The 15,360-nt window shown below is 43.5% G+C and overlaps 1 protein-coding gene across 1 annotated transcript; it reads right to left on the bottom strand.

Moving 5' to 3' along the window:
• Positions 1-10,884: 10,884 nt before the first annotated feature.
• On the bottom strand, positions 10,885-14,897 carry LOC100191434 (Senescence/dehydration-associated protein-related). The gene is made up of 4 exons (NM_001136867.1): positions 13,569-14,897; positions 12,365-12,531; positions 12,048-12,132; positions 10,885-11,246 (listed from the first exon to the last, which is right to left on the bottom strand). Exons 1-4 carry the CDS (start codon positions 14,588-14,590, stop codon positions 11,057-11,059), a joined length of 1,464 nt encoding a protein of 487 aa, NP_001130339.1. The 5' UTR covers positions 14,591-14,897; the 3' UTR covers positions 10,885-11,056.
• Between the last annotated feature and the right edge of the window lie 463 nt (positions 14,898-15,360).

The raw sequence follows: 15,360 nt of genomic DNA, 5'->3' as shown, positions 1-15,360 counted from the left end.
AGATTGATGTCACCTCCAGTGTTGGTAATGCCAGACTTACAGAAGGGATTTGACATTTATTGTGATGCATGTGGCCAAGGATTGGGATGTGTGCTCATGCAAGAAGGACATGTGATCGCCTACGCGTCTCGTCAGTTGCGGAAGCATGAATTGAACTACCCCACTCATGATTTAGAGCTGGCAGCAGTTGTGCATGCACTGAAGATTTGGAGACACTACATTATGGGAACTAAGTGTCAAGTGTACACGGATCATAAGAGTTTGAAGTATATATTCACTCAGAAGGATCTCAACCTTAGACAACGTCGTTGGTTGGAGCTCATCAAGGATTATGATTTGGAGATTCACTATCACCCGGGCAAGGCGAATTTGGTTGCAGATGCCTTGAGTCGGAAGGAGCATGTTCACTCCGCTTTCGTTGTCCAGCTACCTGATGAATTAGCAAAAGACTTTGAGAGACTCAATTTGGGAATTGTTACTCACACTGAAGGAGTCACCATTGAATTGGAACCTACCTTGGAGCAAGAGATTCGTAAAGGTCAGGTTGGTGATGCTAAGATTCAAGAGATCAAGGATCTTATTACCGAAGGAAGAGTTCCGGAATTCACGGAGGATGAGCAAGGTACTATATGGTTCAAAGATCGGATATGTGTTCCAGAGATTGATAGCCTCCGTGAGACTATATTGGAAGAGGCCCATGATTCTGATTATTCTATCCACCCTGGTAGCACTAAGATGTATCAAGATTTGAAGCAAAAGTATTGGTGGTATGGACTGAAAAGATATGTTGCTGCACATGTGGCTAAGTGTGATGTATGTCAAAGAGTCAAGGCCGAACATCAACGACCCGCTGGATTATTGCACCCATTGAAGATACCCGAGTGGAAATGGGAAGAAATTGGTATGGATTTTATTGTTGGACTACCCCGCACTCCAGCAGGATATGACTCTATTTGGGTAATTGTGGACAGATTGACCAAAGTGGCTCATTTTATACCTGTGAGGACTAATTACACGGGAGCCAAGCTAGCAGAATTGTATATGACTCGGATAGTTTGCCTACATGGAGTGCCTAAGAAGATCGTGTCTGATCGAGGATCACAGTTTACTTCTCGATTTTGGAAGAAGTTGCATGAGAGCTTGGATACAAAGTTGAATTTTAGCTCAGCCTACCATCCCCAGACTGATGGACAGACAGAGAGGACTAATCAAGTGCTGGAAGATATGTTAAGAGCTTGTGCTCTCAAGCATGGTGGCAGTTGGGAGAAGAGCTTACCCTATGCTGAGTTTTCTTATAATAATAGCTACCAGGCCAGTTTGAAGATGTCACCATTCGAGGCTTTGTATGGCAGGAAATGCAGGACTCCACTGTATTGGGATCAAACTGGAGAAAGACAGTTCTTTGGGCCTGAGCTTATTCAAGAGGCAGAAGAACAAGTCCGAATGATAAGAGAAAATTTGAGAATTGCACAATTAAGGCAAAAGAGCTATGCTGATAATAGGAGAAGACTACTGGAGTTTAAGGAGGTGATCATGTCTATTTGAAGGTGTCACCACTCCGGGGTATGAGGAGATTTAAAGTTAAAGGAAAGTTGTCCCCTCGCTTTATTGGACCCTTCTTGATCTTAAAGCGAGTGGGAGAAGTTGCATATCAACTGGAGTTACCCAATCATCTGTCAGATGTACATGATGTATTTCATGTGTCTCAGCTAAAGAAATGCCTCAGGGTACCTGAGGAGCAACTACCAACGGAGGACCTTAGTGTTCAAGAGGATCTAACTTATGCTGAGTACCCCATCAAGATTTTGGATACTTTGACTCGAGTTACGAGGAATAAGGTTATAAAGATGTGCAAAGTTCAGTGGAGCCACCACGGTGAAGATGAAGCAACTTGGGAAAGAGAAGAAGAGCTTCGTATAGATTTTCCTCACCTTTTCCCTAGATCTTCTTAAATCTCGAGGACGAGATTATTTTTAAGGGGGGTAGGATTTGTAATACTCAAAATTGTATACAAGGAAAATATAGTGATCTTCTCATTTTATGTGCCTCATTTGCATCATAAAAAGAGCATACACAAAATTTAGAGTTTAATTCAAACAAATGACAAAAAAATGCATCATGTTGGAGTTTATATGTTTGTGCATTAAATAAAATAATAATATTAATGGTAATAAGATAATAATTGCTAGAAGTTGAATTAAGCCCTAAATTAAACCTAGGGTTTTTGAAAAGGAGAAGAAGAGAAATGATATATAAAAAAATATATAAATAATATAATTATATCTCTAAAAACTTGTATTTTAACTTCACCATATGATTTGGGAATAAATTTGGCCTAAGTCTGATTCGAAATTTGAATTCAAATTGGATTTGAAAATAGAGAGGAAAAGGAATAGAAAATAAAAAGAATAAAGCAAAACCAACTTAAATGGGCCGCCCACCTCCATTTCGGCCCACCAGCTTGCCCCGCGTGACCCAACTTCTGCTGTTTGCGCCGACAGCTGGCCCCCGCTCGTCTGTCTCTCGCGTGCGCGCTCGTCTCATACACCGCTGACGTGTGGGACCCACATGTCGGGTTCGTCTCCTTCGCGTAACAGAACCCGCGCGGGAGCTCCGGCAGCCGTTGCGGACCTCGCTGACCGAGCGCGACCGGGGTATAAAACCCGAATCAAGCCTCGCCTCCTCCATCAATCCATCGCGCCGCACTCCTCTACCCCAAACGCGTGTTCAGATCAACGCTGGTCGCCCTACCGCGGCAAGCCGTGTCACTGCAGGCGAGTTCCGCCTCTCCCCGTGGGCGAGCGTCGTCCGCCCTCGGCCGTCCGTTGGTGAGTCCCCACCGTATCCGTCCTCCCTTCCTCCAAGTTATTCACTAGCGAATTGCAGAAATGGAGTAGCCAAGCCCTTAGGTCCGCTGCCCGACCATGGTGCCTCCGCTGCGCGCCGTGTACCGGGTCCTGAGCTTGCTGTCGGCCAAAATTGGTTGGGGGATTAGGTTTAGGGAGGCATCAATTGTATGTGTGGCGAGTTAATTGGTTATAGGTGCTCGGGTTGGCCGGAATTGCAACTCCGGCGGTCTTGCCGCCGTGCGGTGGGCTACGCCGCCGTGCTGTGAGTCGAAGGGTAGGAGGAGGTTTGTGTGTCGTTGATCATAGGATGAACGGTTGAGATTAGAAACCAGGGATACCTTTTCGGATTTTGATCGTGCGCCGTTGAATGAAACCGGACGGACCCGATCCGATCTCGCTCTCATAAGATATTGACCGTTAGATTCGGATCTAGGGGCGCTTGTTGAATACCGGTTCAGATTTTAACAGCGGCTAATCTGGCGCGTCTAATTCCGATCGGACGGCCAGAACGGCCCGATACCCCTTCGCGGGTCTAAATTGCATTTGGACCCCTCGGTTTATGTCAAAACAACCCGCAGTCCACCTGGTGGGTTTTCTGAGTCTCAGTAACATTTGCGACAGAGCCCTCGCGCTTTCTGCAATTTTGTCGCCCAGTCCAGAGGGGAATAAAATAGAGAAATACATATAGAAATTCATTTTTAACACAAAAACAAATCTAGAAACTTGTAAAATTCATAGAAATTTCATTTTTGGTCCAAATTGAACCATTCCAGTTTCTAAAATTTTGTAATAATGTTCTCTATCACATAGTGGCTCTGTTTTGACATGAAAACAGTAAGAAAGATTATTTATCATTTAATCCTATTTTAATCACATTAAACCTTAGGAAATTCATAACTTGAAACCTATAACTCCAAATTTAGTGATTCCAGTTCCTATGATTTCATTTTAATGTGTAGATTTTTACTGTATATTTTATTCATTTGTTTGGTGTGATGTTGATTTTGGCTATACTATGTATGTATTGTGTTGATGCGAGTAGACGAGCAAGCCACTGTGGATTCTGAGGTTCAGCAAGTAGAGATAGTTGAGGAGGAGCTCGTTGAAGGCAAGTTGTGCCCTTGATCACTTCTTTTACCCATTCATGTTCTTATTAATCATAATGATCTGCATAGGTTAATTTTGATGGGACCCAATAGGATACCCTAGATTTTACTATCTTTATACCTTGCTTCACCATTGGTTTTACTACTAAGTTTTTGGGTAGTACATGCTATTGCTTTATGTGGATTTGGGTATAGAGATATTCATCACTCATTTTTACACTTGTTATTATCTGTTCATTATTTTATGTTCATGATAAGATCATTATGTTAATGGGAACATGGAGAACCACCCGGGAAAACAGTGCTACTACAAGGGTATAATGGGACGCCCTTGGCTGATTAACTAGGAAAGCTAGTGGAGGGCTACCTTACCCGAAAGGGGCAAGGGCAGTAGGGGAGTGGTCAGTGTAGGGAGGTCCTTGGGTTGATTTTGCTGCGATGGCGGTCAGGCAAGAACCCTGCACTGGAGCTTCCTATAAACTGTAGCGGGTAGTCTGAAGCTAGTGGAACTTTGTAAAGGCCTCGTAGTGGTACACTGCCTCGCTTCCTTGGTAGAGGTGTATGGAGTCTGATCAACTCCGTGGCAAATGGGTAACACAACTTGTGGGTAAAGATGCGCAACCTCTGCAGAGTGTAAAACTGGTATACTAGCCGTGCTCACGGTCATGAGCGGCTCGGACACTCACATGATTAATTTATGGAACTTAAACTTAATCTGTCATTTCATTGCATCTGGGATTATTTTACTATTACTTTTATTTATTATTACTATGGGTTGGTATTCACTTACACTTAGTAACTGCTAATAAAATTTTGACCAACTTTTAAAAGCAATGCTCAGCTTCAGCCTTATATTATTGATCAGCCTTACACTTCATGAACTCCCGCCTTTGGTGAGTTCATGCCACATTATTCCCCACGACTTGTTGAGCTATGAACGTATGTGAGCTCACTTTTGCTGTCTCACACCCCCCACAGGAGAAGAACAGGTGGTTCAGGAGGAGTCAAAAGGCGAGGAGCCGAGGAGTATGATCTGATCTAGGTGGCGTTTCTCAGTTGACATTGGCGCCGACGATCCTTAGTTCATTTTATGTTTATTCTTTTATTTTGTATTAAGTCTTCCGCTATGTAATAAATACTCTGATGTTTTATGACATTTATCTCTATACACTCTGTTATTATATATATTGTCTTCTTGGCGCATGTATGAGATGCACCTAGCTTTGTTCCTTAAAGCCGGGTGTGACACAACCTCTATTATGTTGTCCTTAAAATCATTAATCTGAAACTTAGAATGTTGACATCTAGATTGCTGATGCTGCTACATTTGTAGACTAAATTATTCTACTACTGTGGATAATTGTTTGTTTAGATATATCCACATATGTTATTTCTCCATATATCTAAAACAACACGCTTTTAAATGTGTTCAGCATTGATGGAAGACTCACGCTAGGCGCGAGCAAGCTAAAGTCTATAATCAGCAGCAGTCACCAGGCCCACGAGGAGACAGATTACCAAGCATGTGGATGGCACTCTTACCCACATGACGAGACTCGCTCGAACTCTTCTGCGAGGAGGATGTTGGACGACTTGACGTGCCTGTGATCACCGGCCGCGAGCTGCCTGAGTGCAGTGCAGGTAGCTCAGGGTCTCCGCGATCCCCAGCGCCGGCTTTGACCTTTCCCATGCAGACCACAGCATCAAGACCTCAGACTTTCAGAGTGAAGAACTCAACTGCTCCCGCACCTTCCAACTGTTCTGAACACGACCCGTTTCCGTTTCCTGAGAAAAAAAACTAGTCCCTTGTACGAATCGCTGTCTGCCGAATTCCAGGTTCCTTAGAAGCAAATCCGTCCTACAGAGACGAATTCTTCTGGGGGTGCCTTGACATGAACACAACCGAATATGTAACTGTCATGCGCTGCGCTGGTACAGTGCAGGTTGTCCTCGAGGCTGGACGATCCGGTGGTGCTGCAGCTTGGTGACGATGTCCACCTCCCGGAGGAAGTCCTTGGACAGTTGGACGCCTCCGCCGACGCCCTAGACAGCTTGATCGCCATCTGCTGTCCGCAGGGGTGACGACGACGACAGACAGATCGTGTGAGCTGAAACATGAGAGGCGCGAGATCGGCGATCAGGAAAGGAACAAGGACCCACCCATAAAACCCGCTAGCTAAGTATACGTAGGTCGCTACGATTTCTATTTATGCTTACGTTTAGAATATAAAACAAAGATACGTGTGTTTTATTGGCTAATTAGACGTAAATATGAGTTTAGAGTCAACAACTATGGTTGAAATTCTATTTATACATAATTTTAGCATTTTTTACTATTTAAATTAGGGACACAACGACGATGGAAACTGCTGAATCAGAAAATTTATAGCGTGTTTTGTTTGAGGAATGAGCTAGTCCATCATCTTCTCACTCCTCACTTTTTTGTTTGGTTTGTGGAATGGAATGGGTTAATCCATCACCACCTCATTCCTAATAGTTAGTTAGTTAATACTAATATGAGGAATGAGGTCATCCCACAAAATTTAAGGAATGGACCCATGATGCACCACCTCATTTTGGATGGAGTAATTCCTCAAATCAAACACCATATTAATGTTTTAATATAGTACAGATAGAGATAGAGATTATAACCCAATCCATTAGCAGTTCCATGGTGCGAAAAAAAGGACATTCCACTAGATGCATCCAAATTCGAAGGAGGCCTAAGCAGACTAATGCAGTCCATTAAAGCAAAGCCATGAGTCCACGATGGGCCAATTAAGTATCCATGAGACCATGACGGGTCGAACTGCCGTTTCGCACACGTCGTTGACAACATGCAGACCGGAATAGATGGCCAACAATAGGTCCGTCGACTGCATTAGGCGTCAAGCACATTCGTCGAATGCAATTGCAACGACAAAGCTTTGTTCCACTCTCTCCTACTACTCCTGCTGGGTCTGTTATCTATCTTCGTCAGGGGCGAGGATCCCTGATGGAGATTTTCCTCTCTGCAGTCCTAGGCGAGCTCGCCTCTAGATCCATAAATCTACTCATCAGCAGAAGGTCGGCCAGGCCAACGGCGCTGGATGTGGGAGACAGCCTGCAAAGCGCTCTCCTCCGAGCGCAGGTCATCGTTGATGAGGCTATGGGACGGCACATCGCAAACCAAGCCATGCTCCAGCAGCTAGACATGCTGAGAGACGCCATGCACCGGGCCTGCTACGTCCTCGACACCTCCAGGTGCCAGTCCCACGACGAGGAGGACGCCGAAGATCAGGTTGTGAATCATTCTCTGTCGCTGCAAAAACTAACTTCTCTTAAAGGAATAAGCTTTGCTTCCAATAGAAAGACGCCGCCGCTTCTGGAACAGCTGCAAGAGTCGCTTCAGAACTTGAGCTCTATGATCCTTGACGCGAGAGAGCTAGTGGTGTTCTTCAGAAGCTACCCTCCTCGCCTTTACTCTCAGCCCTACAGCATGCATCTCCTGCTAGGTAACTGCATGTTTGGCTTCCAGATGGAAACTGAGCTCGTCATCAACTTCCTACTGCACGCGGAACCACCTCCTGGTTCTGAAGAACTAGACGTCCTACCGATCATTGGCCCTAGCAAAGTTGGCAAAACAACCCTTGTTGCTCATGTCTGTAGGAACCAGAGAGTGCGCGACCATTTCTCGGGAATCCTGTTGCTGCACGATCACGATTTTGCGGACGACGGCGACGACGACATCTCAACGACGTTCGGACAGCGATGTGCAACGAAGCTTCAACTTCGCATGCCAGATTCAAACAAGGATGGGAGACTGCTAGTCGTCGTCGACTTGGTTGGTGACCTTGGCGAAGCTGCATGGAATGTGCTGTACTCCACGTGTAAACAGCGCAGCATGGCAAGCAGAAGCAAGATCATCCTCACAAGCCGGTCAGACAAGATCGTCAAGTTCGGAACAAGGCCAGCTCTGCGTCTCAGCTACGTGTCCAGCGAAGCGTTCTGGTATTTCTTCAAGACTATCACATTTGGCAGCACGGATCCCAAGGTGCACCCAAGGCTCCTGCACCTTGCCATGGACATAGCCAAGATGCTGGACAGGTCTCTCATCGGAGCAAACATCACCGCTTGTTTGCTGAGGGAGAACTTCGACGTCCACTACTGGTCCAAAGTTCGGACCTTCTTGAGAGGCCTCGTCCAGAAGCACATCTCCAAATTCGGTGTTCATCCAGCTCATCTTTTAGAGCAAGACAGACCTCTGCAGGTCGGGAGAATGGCTACAACTTTGGAAGACCTCGTGTTCTTCTATGAGTGCCAACGGTCATCGCAAGAGGAGGTTCCGGAAATGAGATTCCAAGATGTGATGTATGGAAATGTTAAGGCGGTTGGGAAATTCAAGGCCTTGGGATGGAGGTCTCAAATACCGCCCTATTACAGTTATGTTATTAGTTGCCAGATTATTGGGCAAGAAACAGCTAGAGCTACCAAAAGGAAACGTTCAGTAAGAAACAGAACCAACAGTTTTGCATAAGCTGTCACTGTTACTGGCCACATCAGCTAGGGAAAACATTTGTGCATGTACGTAGTCTTTTGTAGTTTGTCACCATCACATGTTTCGACATAGTCAAGATAGGATGTATCAGGTTGTGAAAACTGTGCTACTAGTGCTAGTGCTAGCTTCTGCGTTTAATATTATTAACACAATACTTTATGATTACATAGCTGATGTTATATATTCTTTTGACTTTACATTTATGAGTCTTATATTACATATTTAATGTTCTAAACAATCTCAAAAAAATGTTAGCTATAAAGTTATATAATATTACAACCCTAATATAAGATCTTTCTTTATCTCATATTGTATTAAAAACAACGTTTTTTATTAAAATCTCTAAGCCAAGTTTTAGTACCGATAACTATGCAAAACTCGTGAGTGGAAGATAAAGCACCGGAGCAAACGCAAAAAAAAGCCTACTTTGTAAACTACAATTTTCTAAAAAATTTCTATTTTTCTAAGAGAAAATAAACTAATTTTTCTTCGAAAAATAGGGTTCCTAAACTAGCCCTAACTAGATGCACGCAATTGCGAGTGAAAGGCACCAACAATTCATGGTAGCAAGACACCAGAAACATAAAAAACAGAAATGCACCTCCCGTTTGTTGTTCTTTAAGATAGCTGTTATTGTCTTGCTGATTTCTTCAACTGGTTCATAGACACGAAGTGATGTCAGAAATGATTGACAAAAGCACAATTTTTCTGCACAATAAATGTTGCATTGATTTCTGCGTTCATCTTCAACCAGGATCATAAATTTGATAGAGACATTAATTCAAGCTTTCGATTTTGTTGAAGCAATTACTGTAGGGAGTTCCTAGTTCCAACATTATTTTTTATTAAATATGGATATGTACAAGTGTGAGTATTCTATTACAAGGAAATCAATTGTAATCATGATCTAATTTTAGCTGCTATTTGGGGTTTTACTCTATGACAAAGCAAAATCATTCCTTTTACAAACATTTCTTTGCATGTTGTCTTTGTGGGTGGTTTGTTCTCAAAGATCCCTGCATTTCCATATGCACCAAACCATGATGATGATAATCTCCATCCTCCAAGTTTGCGTTAGTTGCACACGCATATGTTGCACAGCTAGGAATTGATTGGAAGTGCGCGGTGGTACAACCCCTATCAATTGCCAACATCTTTTTGCATAATTGCATTTCAGGAAGAGATGCGAGAGAGTTTCTTCCTTCCGGCGAATACAATTTTCACATGTATACGAGTCAAATTCCATGTTCCTTCTTTTGATCATAGATCTTGTGTTCAATCTGTTTTTCAGAAAAAAGCTAGAAAAATATCTTGTGTTTCGGTTGACATTTTATTTTCCACAACCAGCCATAGGCGGGGTGGACTGCCTCATTCCCAGCCACCTGGTTATAAGCTTTCAACACTGAGTATTGGTCTGTCCCCCCCCCCCCACCCCCCACACACACACCCACCAAGTGTATACCTATTTTGGTCTGTCCCCTAAGTGTATACCTATTTGTCATGATGATCATATAGTTGTTGTCTTTGTAAAGATTCAATCAGGATTTGGTATTGCTCATAAGCTATTTGACATTGGGTTGTGAAACAAATTGTGGGGGTATTCCACATCTTTGGCGTGTCTTATTATAATATCTTTGTTCGTGACAAAAGAAAAAAAAAAACTCATGGAAAGCATATGTCCCACTGATCCAACAGTAGTTCTGCCATCCTCTATCATCACCCTAGAGAACCCCTTGAAAGTGTTCATTGTCTTTAATATATCTTACCTCCTTCGAGAAAGGTATTGTTCCACCCAAGTAATGCTTTCGATTATTTTTCGTATCACAGTTTGTGGTGCGGTAAACGTATAGTATTTTTCTACCCCTGATAGATAGCAAAGTAGGTTTGAAAATTTGTTGAACGATGGAAAGGTTATGATGCACTGAAGTAGCAGATAAAACCAAGCAGCCAGCTATAGAAGATCCTAGTATAGTGTTATTTAGTGGCTACTACAGAACAAAGAGTGTGGGAGCTGACAAGGCTGTACCATGCTCAATTCCTTCCCTAATATTTTTTAGATAAAAACCATCCTGTCTCATTATTTCATATGGAAGGTGCAGGTGTCCAAAATTTAGTTCAATAATTGGAATGCACAGGTGGAATTAAGAAATTGTTAGTAACAGACCAAACGTAAGGATTTTACACGTACGTAGAACATCACTGTTTAAAAAAACGAACACGGCCCAAAAAAAGAAGTAAAGAAGATCAAAATCTAATGACGACACCACAAACTCACTAAGACCTAGCTTCCTAGGTGTCGTTTGGTTCCCAAAATGTAACGTAAATGGTAACGGTAATGATTTGCATTCGATTACCAGCGGTAACAAATTTGAATAGGCTGGTAACAATTTCTAGTGTGGTATCCGATTACGGTTAGACTTAAACAAACATGATCAAACGTTATTTGTTATCTATTACATTACAAACATATAAACCAAACAGCAACTTAGTTCCTATATTGCTAACATACTGCAACATCAAACATATCAAATTACAGGTACAATGGAACCACCGACCAGGCCAGTTCACTTCTTCTTTTGCCTCGCAACTGATTCTTTAGCTACGGCGTGCGCTGCTTGGCTGACAAAAGACTTCTTCATATTACCCTTAGGGTCGAGGGCTTTTCTAATCTTGAATACAGCCCACGCAGCTCCGAGAACATTTCCTGTAGCGTGGAGGTAATTGTGTGTGGCTTCACCTGCTTGTTCACCGTATCTGCATCAATCGAACCATTAAACTCTTCTAGAGGGAAAAATTAAGTGGGTGGCAAAATTTTTGCCGTTAGTGACTTATGTGTTAGTGACACACGAAGGACGGCAAATAGCTAAATGCCCCCTTCTAGAGTTCTAGTATCAACCATATAGTTCACTGGAACTTAGTTTTTCATTGACTAATAGCCAGGTGGCAACCAGACAAGAGCCGAGCCGTTTCTACGCATAAGTAGGTGTAAAATCATGTTATGGAACAAGGTTTTCTAAAGAAACAGAAGAAACATTTCCCGCATGCTGTTATCTCATAAGAGCAGTACTTCCTAGTTCATGGGTCCATTGCCATTTTTCTAAAAGAACATTTTTTCTTGGATCTCTTGCATTTCTAATCTCTTCTGGTTATTGAATTATTATTTGAATTTGATCTAAATTGTTTTTAAAGTCCTGTTTCATTCTTATATGTATGATACACCATATGGACTTTGCTGCTAAAATGCCAAAATGGCATGGAAAGTTTGCCAACCAAAAAGAGTTACATTCACATAGTTCAGAAAATTGGAGGACTCCTAACCAAAAAAATGTTACAGTGGATACCCAAAAATAATACTCCATCCGTCCCAAAATAGTATTCATTTTAGCTATTGGTTTTTATGTGTATATTCAAATGTTTGATGATGAATCTGACACATAAAAAACATGTACATCAAGTATTCTATGAATCTATTAATTTCTTAAACGAATTTTAATTTAGGATAGAGGGAGTACAAAGCAGTTGATTCGACGAAGTATCCATTGCATTGTATGTTACCTGTGTGTTACAACAGAAGTGGTCACAACTGAGGATGTCTGCATCACATTTTTGCCAGACACTTCCACAGCATCCCATATTTTCCCTGTATCATTGAATAAGGGGTAAATCAACCGATCATACATGCAATGCAGACATGCAGCAGAAGTTAAACATTGTGGAGTGGGTAGAATCAGAAGCCATATTATGATTTCAATTATATCTTCTGGTTTTACAAACCTATCATTTTAGATTCAATCACCCCAAAAACATATAAACTAGCCTGAATGAACCTATATTTCTCAAGCAAATCTTAAAGAAATGTAAATCAGACATACCAAATCCATCAAGTGAAGCAAGAATAACTTCGCCAGGCATTAACTTGAAAAACTTTTGTGCTGGTTTGGAGTTCAACACGGTGCTTGTGACAAAGCCAGTGACTTTCAGAACACCAGACAGGATTGAGTTTGCCACCCTGTTGGACATCTTTGTAACCCTCCTAGCCCTAAAAAAATAGACAGAAAACCATAAGCAGCAGGAAGAGGGACACAAATTGGTCATCATACATTAATTTAATAGCAATGGACGCCAACCAACCGAAAGGGACATGAATAACAGTCGGTGGTGTAAAAGTTCTACTTCAGACACTGATACGCATGGTTGATAACAAGTAGGCTACTTGACTAAACTGATTGGCAGTTTAGAACTGAGTAATCTAGAACACTAGATAGATGCTCAAACAAATCATGTTTTGCACCTCAGTCACAAATCTTCGCTAACACTTGTCATTACCATCATAAGGTAAAATCACTACATCAGGCAGGAAAATATCAGTGGTAGTCATTATCAAGAGATCCTAGGTGCTTTATATATATATATATATATATATATATATATATATATATATATATATATATATATATATATATATATATATATATATATATATATATATATATATATATATATATATATATATATATATATATATATATATATATATATATATATATATATATACTACATGGTGACTCTAAAGCAGGCAATGGATAAGTTCAGGATCATTTCGCACCAATCAACTAATAAAGATGGATGGCAACACTCTGAAGGAATAGTTGACATGATCATACATGAATGGGACATCTGCTTTGCATTCAGAAAGAAAAACATGGCTGCTCAAGCAAAAGATCCCCTGCTCTGATAAATTAAAATCTATCAAAACATGAAATGCAAAGGGAGTTCCAATTAAGAAACATTTACTAAGTAAGAGCTACCAGTAAGTTGTCTGACTCTACGAGTTACCATGACATACAATATTAACAGCACGGTGATTTAACTCCTATCTATGATTAGTGTCTAAAATACTGCAATCCGAAAGGAACGATCGCACTAAATTAACAAGATAATAATCTAATTCGCGGTAAATAGATTTCCTATCCATCTGCAAATTTTCTAATTTTTGGAGCAACCGACTTAAAACGAAATTAACAGTTACAATAGCCATAATAAATGCGAGTAGTAGTAACATGTCCACCATCCTACCTCTTCATCCTTCTGAGAGTGCTGGGCTTCACCTGGGTCGGCTTCGTGCTGGGACCCACGCTCTTCTTCATCACTTCTTCCCCACGCCGCAGGCCCCCCGCCGTGATGTCACCGCACCAGATGATGCCCCTCACTAGCTGCCCCGATCCCCGGGCGATCAGCCGCGCCACCGACGAGCTGTAATCGTCCACGTTCGGCGCTATTGTCGTCCAGAACGCCGCGGACTTCTCCTCAACAACCTCCTTCTTATCCCCGACAGCTTCTTCCGGCGTGATCTCGGCCACTGCCCTCGCGTCCATGACCTCTGACTTCTCCTTCGCCGCCGTCTCCACCTGCTTCACCGAGAAGGTGGTGTACTCCTCGAGGACCCTGTCCAGCTCCGCCAATACTTCCTCCTGCCCCTTCCCAACGACCGTGAGGCCGTAGCTCAGCGCCGCCTCCGCGTCCGCTTCGGCACCGTCCGCGTCATCCTTGTCGTCCGGGTGGTCCGTGTGTGGGACATGGAGCGAGAAGAAGTAGTGCGCGGGGTCGAGCTTGACCGCCGCGACATCGCGGGCCAGCGGCCACTGGACGGGCTCCTGCTCGGCGCCAGCGTCAGACCGCCCGCTGCTGAACAAGCGGAAGAGGCCGCGGCGGTGGTGGGGCTTCTCGTGGATCAGGCGCGCGAGGACGGCGACGGAGTGGTCCCCCTGGCGGAGGCGCACGATGGAGAGCGTGCCAGCGCCGAGATCGACGCTGCGGTCGGGGTCGATGAGGTGGAGCTGCGCCCCAGGGACAGCGATGATGGTCTCCTCTGTGGTGGGCGGTGGCGGTGCCGCGTCCTCTTCGACCGTCTCGGGGAAGAGGTTCTGTGCGAGCTCGTTGGGGTCGACGGTGGGGTAGAGGGAGTTGCCCGTGGCGGCGCCGGCGCCGGCGCAGGTGGAGGTGGTGGGTGCGGAGAAGAAAGGGGTATTGAGATCAGGGTGGGACTGGTCCACATCCGGGTAGAGGCTCTGCTTGGCATTCGAGGAAGCGAAAGCCATGGTTGCGTAGCTGGTCGGTTGCGCTTAGCTTGCTGCGGATCGAGTCGAGCGAGGGGAAGTGGGGAAACAGAAATGGGAGAGGTGGGATTTTATTACGGAAAGAACCAAGTGGTGAAGGCGACGGTTGCTGTGGCGCTCAGGGACGCGGAGACTTCTGCCCGTTGGCCGTCGGCAGGCTGGTACCGTTTCTCAAACCGAACCACACCTGGGGCACAGATGTGGGTGCGGAGATGGTGGTGGCAGCGGATCCGGCAAGCCGATAAGACGAGAAGACTTTGGGAGGAAGGAAGGGGGCGAACGACGCGTAGATGTCGCGGCGAAAGGCGTGGCGGTGGGGGCGAGACAACTCATCGGACACGGAGGCGCGAGAAGAAACGATCAGGAACCTTAGCTGGAGACGAGGCAAAGACGAATAGACACTGGCCTATAAAATTTAGCATGTTTCGTACAGGATGTTTAATCTAATTACAAAACCAATTATATAACTAAAGACTAAATGATGAGATAAATTTTTTAAACCTAATTAATCAATGATTAACAAAAGTTATGTGAATTACCTAATAATTAGGTTTAATATATTTTTTAGAGCTTGTTTGGAAACAAGAACATCGAAAGTAAATCGATGGGCTAAAATCATTTTGCTATAAAAATTAGTTGCTTTTATGAAATTAGGTTATCTCCAGCTAGGAGCCGACCCGATCCAAATTCTGAGTGAGGGGCTAAGGGCATGTTTGGTTTGTGGCTAAATGTGTCACACTTTGTCTAAGGTT

This window comes from Zea mays, chromosome 9 (assembly GCF_902167145.1).
Source record: "Zea mays cultivar B73 chromosome 9, Zm-B73-REFERENCE-NAM-5.0, whole genome shotgun sequence".
In the NCBI taxonomy this organism is placed as follows: Eukaryota; Viridiplantae; Streptophyta; class Magnoliopsida; order Poales; family Poaceae; genus Zea; species Zea mays.
This window is presented reverse-complemented; position numbering and strand designations above follow the sequence as displayed.

Excerpts from the sequence above, each read along its gene's own strand:
- LOC100191434 (NM_001136867.1), bottom strand. The coding sequence starts at position 14,590 with ATGGCTTTCGCTTCCTCGAATGCCAAGCAGAGCCTCTACCCGGATGTG. Across the intron at positions 12,532-13,568 it reads ACTCTCAGAAGGATGAAGAG|GGCTAGGAGGGTTACAAAGA; the intron begins GTAGGATGGTGG and ends CTATTTTTTTAG. Across the intron at positions 11,247-12,047 it reads ACTTCTGTTGTAACACACAG|ATACGGTGAACAAGCAGGTG; the intron begins GTAACATACAAT and ends CGATTGATGCAG.